Source organism: Rhincodon typus, chromosome 16 (genome assembly GCF_021869965.1).
Source record: "Rhincodon typus isolate 14 chromosome 16, sRhiTyp1.1, whole genome shotgun sequence".
Lineage (NCBI taxonomy): Eukaryota > Metazoa > Chordata > Chondrichthyes > Orectolobiformes > Rhincodontidae > Rhincodon > Rhincodon typus.
In genome coordinates this window covers 18160238-18165612 of record NC_063347.1, presented here as the reverse complement: position 1 = coordinate 18165612, position 5375 = coordinate 18160238, and the positions used below count along the sequence as shown (strand labels likewise).

At 42.5% G+C, this 5375-nt stretch overlaps 1 protein-coding gene across 2 annotated transcripts in view; it reads left to right on the top strand.

Annotated features, from left to right (window-relative positions):
* The first annotated feature begins 1256 nt into the window (after positions 1 to 1256).
* The window catches only part of LOC109918502 (centromere protein P), a 14389-nt gene continuing 10270 nt past the window's right edge, over positions 1257 to 5375 (top strand). Inside the window, exon 1 of one of the 2 annotated variants that reach the window (XM_048606198.1) lies at positions 1257 to 1299. In XM_048606198.1, the coding sequence (XP_048462155.1) occupies positions 1285 to 1299 (15 nt within the window). In that variant the 5' untranslated portion in view covers positions 1257 to 1284. Of the gene's footprint in view, positions 1300 to 2283; positions 2369 to 5375 lie in introns of those variants that run through there. The other variant, XM_020518440.2, reaches the window with a different exon arrangement.

The window sequence follows — 5375 nt, the reverse complement described above, 5'->3', positions numbered from 1 at the left end:
CTCACACTTCCTGAAACTTGATACTATCAAGTAGTTTGGGAACACTGAACAACAGGCAGTTTATAGAAAGAAATAAAGCATTTTAGACACTGAAGAAATACATTACCACAACTCTTTAGTTCTTTTGTGAAGCCAAGTTCTTCTTGCAGTCTTTGTTATCTTTAGCCTAATCAAAACCAAGAATGAACTAAACATCTGAAGATTTTCAGCACTGACAAATGTTAAAAAGCTGATGGGCTGCACATTTTTAAAGTGAGGATTGCCTAAGTAACTTTAAAGTTACTATTAAGGAAAAACAAATTTAGAGACGATGTCTAGGTAAGCTTGCGGGGAAGTACAAGAATGCAATTATTGCTTAATTGTTAGGCATTGAACATCTGGGACAGAGCTATTAAACATGCCGCTACCTGTGTTAAACAATGTTAATCACCTTTAATCAAAGAGTGCTTAAATAATAGGTGTAGGATGGTGATCACATAAATCAAAACAATCCCTTTCTCCACAGATTCTGCTAGCCCTGCTGAGTTTCTCCAGCAATTTCTGTTTTTAAAATACTCCCTTATGTGGTTAAAAACTAAAAATTCCAGTAAATTTGATGTTTTCTTATTTAGTTCAGTTAAAACAAAAAAAGTCAACTAGTGAGTGAGTAGCTGAAGCTTTTTCTCCATAGATCTCTACCAAGTTTTCCTTTTCAGATATATAACCAATTACCTGAAATTAGCAGAGTTCAGTTGTGAAATGTGCCTTGATCCAATTTGGCAATTTAAAGCAAAATAAAAGCTGACTAATTTAGAGTCAGAAGAATCTTTCTAGCCCCATTTAGGCGGTTGATTCCTAGTTGAAAGGGTACATTTGAGCCATATGAATCAGTGAAAATGATGTGCCTCGGTTGGGCAGTTTCTGGATTTAATTGGACTGTTTGAATAAACCAAAAGGAAAATGTTCCATTTGGATATAAAAATAGAGTAATTGATATACCTTTTTAAAAGTCCTATGGTTGGCATTGAAATCAGTTCTGTGCAGTCACATTAAGCAAATGAGTAGTAATTAAGCAGAGATAGTAGGAACTGCAGATGCTGGAGAATCCGAGACAACAAGGTGCAGGGCTGGATGAACACAGCAGGCCAAGCAGCATCAGAGGAGCAGGAAGGCTGACGTTTCGGGCCTAGACCCTTCATCAGAAAAGGGGGAGGGGAAGGGGGTTCTGAAATAAATAGGGAGAGAGTGGGAGGCGGATAGAAGATGGATAGGTGGAGAGGAAACAAACACGTCGAAGAGGCGGGGATGGAGCCAGTAAAGGTGAGTGTAGGTGGGGAGTTAGGGAGGGGATAGGTCAGTCCAGGGAGGACGGACAGGTCAAGGGGGCGGGATGAGGTTGGTCGGTGGGAGATGGAGGTGCAGCTTGAGGTGGGAGGAGGGGATAGGTGGGAGGAAGAACAGGTTAGGGAGGCAGGGACGAGCTGGACTGGTTTTGGGATGCGGTAGGGGGAGGGGAGATTTTGAAACTTGTGAAATCCACATTGATACCATTGGGCTGCAGGGTTCCCAAGCGGAATATGAGTTGCTGTTCCTGCAACCTTCGGGTGGCATCATTGTGGCACTGCAGGAGGCCCAGGATGGACATGTCGTCTGAGGAATGGGAGGGGGAGTTGAAATGGTTCGCGACTGGGAGGTGCAGTTGTTTAATTAAGCAGCCTGCTTTAGAACTTGCTCAGTTTTCCTTTCCATAATTTGTTTTTGCCTATTTTGCATTATTACTCAAGACTAGTTTCAACCCTATTGAAGCATATTTGTGTGGGAAGTTTGTAATTTGCAGTAAGCAGTGTAAACACTGCTCCTTTCACAATCTTAGGGTTGAAAATTTCACTCAAAAATATTTCAAACAGCAACAACTTCTATCTACATCGCGTCTTTAAGGTAAAAAAACAAATCAATCTGACCTTTATAATTCAGTTGCCTCACACACCTAGATTTTTCAGTGCATAGTGACTTTAATTTTTTTTGAAGCAGCCATGCATATGTGCAGCTTAGTGGGAACATTAGTTCCAGCTGTTCTTCACAGACAGTAAACCAGTGCTGAGTCAAGAAATGAAAAACTTGGTGGCTAAAAGCCTGATCAAAGAGATAGGTAATGGCAAATGCCAGTCCTTAATACCTATCATGTGGAAGGACCATGAAAGCAATGAGGAGGGAACAAACAGCTGTGTTTCCAAACTCGAAGCATTCTGCAAACCACCACAGCAGTTGAGAGTTTCCAAGATCATATAATCGAGGAGGTGGCCACTCCACAGGCAGAGACAATTCTGGATAGAAGATGGGTGACCATATGAAAGAGTGGGAAGAGGCAGGAAATGCTGGAGATATCAAGGTACTTCCATTCTTAGGCTGATACTCAGCATTGCAGATAGCAAAGAGTGAACTCATCTTGAAGGAATGTAATCCAGATCATAGTACTAATGGGCAAGGCATTACCGCAAAGGGTGGGGACTACAAAATGTGTGAATACAATCTTTTTAGGCAAAACTATGGTTAAGGAGATGGACAGATGTTTCTGTAACCATCTTGATTAATCCTACATAGTGTGTTGCCTCCCTGTGCCTGAGCGTAGGTCATCACAGAGAGAGCACAGAATATTCTGCAGGGGATGCCAGTAAATCAGAAGTTGTGGCACACGCTGGTATTGAGAGGACAAACATTGAGGTTTTGCAGTCAGACTTTTAGAACTTCGGGAGGAAGTTTAAAAAGTAGAAGTTCAAAGGTAGTAATATCTGGATTACTCCTAGTGCCTCATGCCAATGGGAACTGAAATAGGCCGATCAAGAGAATCAATGCATGACTTTAAGTGTGATACAAGAGGGAGAGCTAACATATTCCTGAGCACTTGAGACCAGCAATAATGTATGGGTTGCACCACAACAGGATTAGAAGCAATAACAGTTCACCCAAGTGGTTGGGGAGAATTTTGTCTAAATTGGTAGGGGCTTAGGCACCATGGAAAAGAAATAGAAAAGAGGTACATAGTGCACAAAGGCATGAGTGTTGGATAGTAATGGAAAAGGAAGTCCTACCATATTCAATATAAGACGACCAGGAAGTGTAAGAATGAATGCAAGGACAGGTTCAGAATTCATGTGTGTGAATTCAAATAGTTTCATTGGGAATGGGTCAATAATAGAAATGCCGCTTAAAAATAATGAGATATAAAGTGTTCAGAAAAGTCAAGGAAAGAAGAAAAGAAGTTGGGGTGGCACTACTAAAGAGCAAAGGCATTGTAATTGGAAAAAGAGAATGTCTCTTGAGGGCAAAATAATCCATTTGGGTCAGAGTTGAGAAGCACAAGGTGGATGAGCACACTCCTGGAAATATTCAATAGACCACCAAATAATGAGAAAGAGAAGGAGGCACAAATCTGGAGGGAAGTCATAGAGATGCGCTAGAAATATACAGTAGCAATATTGGGGACTGTAGTTTTCTAAATAAATAAATAATATTAAAGTAAAGCAAAAGGACGAAATGGAACTTCTGAAATGTTTTCAAACAGCCTTCCTTAACCAGTATGTTCTTGTTCCAGTTAGGAAATAGGCATTGCTGAATAAGGTGCTGGAGAATGAGGTAGACCAGGTAGACAAAATATCTGTTGAAGAAGACATGGCAAATGTAATCAGCACATCAGAAGGTTTAGATTAGTAATGAGGAAGAAAAATAACAATCTAAAGTAGAACTTCTAAATTTGTAAAGGGCTAAATTTAATGGGATATTTGGGTATCTAACCAGGATAAAATATAGTCAAGGTTTGACAGGAAAAACTGTAACAGAATAATAGGTTCCTTTTAAGGAAGAGATGTTTCAGATACAAGCTAGGTATGTTCCAGTAAAACGGCAAGGCATGCGAACTAAAAACCTCCTTAGATCAAGAGGGAGATGGAGAATATTCATGAGTGCTCTGACTGACGATGTGTTCCGACCTCTCTATCAATTGATGCTTCATTGTGAGCCGTTTTTTTTGGCTGTTGTTGTCAGTCTGTAGTGGTTTGCCATTCCCTTTCACTCTCAGGGCAGGGCATAGAGACAGATCCTAAGTTTACCTGAGGAATGGGAGACAAATCCATGCTGTTACCATTACTCCATAACATATATTGATCAACTCCCATAGAGAAAATGATGAAGCAAAAAGAGGATATCTGATGAATCCTTCAACTAAGAACCAGGCCAATACAATAAATTCAGAGGAGAAGAGGAAAACAAAGACAGGCAGAGAGATTAAGGAAATGGAATGGCAGTTAACATAAAAGGTAACCCAAAAATCTTCCAAAAGCATGTAAATACTAAGTAGGTAATAAGAAGCAGGGTGGATCATATTCTGGGTAAGAAAGGTGATGTATGTTTTGAAGCATATGGCATTGACAAAATATTGGTAGAAGCCAAGATAGTATAGGCCATGAATGGGTGAAAATTGATAGGCAAAACATACTCAAAAGGCTATCTATGCTTAGAATCGATAAGTCATCTGATCCAGATCGCTTGTCTCCCAGGTTGCTGAAGGAAGTGGGGATGGATATCTAGCTAAAAGGTCTAAAATGGATTAAGAAAATGTATCAGGAATTTTTTAAAAAATGCTGGATTCAAGAGATAGTAGGAACTACAGATGCTGGAGAAGCTGAGATAACAAGGTGTAGAGCTGGGTGAACACAGCAGGCCAAGCAGCATCAGAGGAGCAGGAAGGCTGACGTTTCGGGCCTAGACCCTTCTTCAGAAATGGGGGACAGAGAGGCCGCAGAGGGACCGCTTTGCAGAACACCTACGCTCGGTTCGCACTAAACAACTGCACCTCCCAGTCGCGAACCATTTCAACTCCCCCTCCCATTCAGCAGACGATGTGTCCATCCTGGGCCTCCTGCAGTGCCACAACGATGCTACCCGAAGGTTGCAGGAACAGCAACCCATATTCCGCTTGGGAACCCTGCAGCCCGACGGCATCAATGTGGATTTCACAAGCTTCAAAATCTCCCCTCCCCCTACCGCATCCCAAAACCAGCCCAGCTTGTCCCCGCCTCCCTAACCTGTCCTTCCTCCCACCTATCCCCTCCTCCCACCTCAAGCCCCACCCCCATCTCCTACCTACTAACCTCATCCCGCCCCCTTGACCTGTCCGTCCTCCCTGGACTGACCTATCTCCTCCCTACCTCTCCACCTACACTCACCTTTACTGGCTCCATCCCCGCCTCTTTGACCGGTCTGTCTCCTCTCCACCTATCTTCTCCTCTATCCATCTTCCATCCGCCTCCCCCTCTCTCCCTATTTATTTCAGAACCCCCTTCCCCTCCCCCATTTCTGAAGAAGGGTCTAGGCCCGAAACGTCAGCCTTCCTGCTCCTC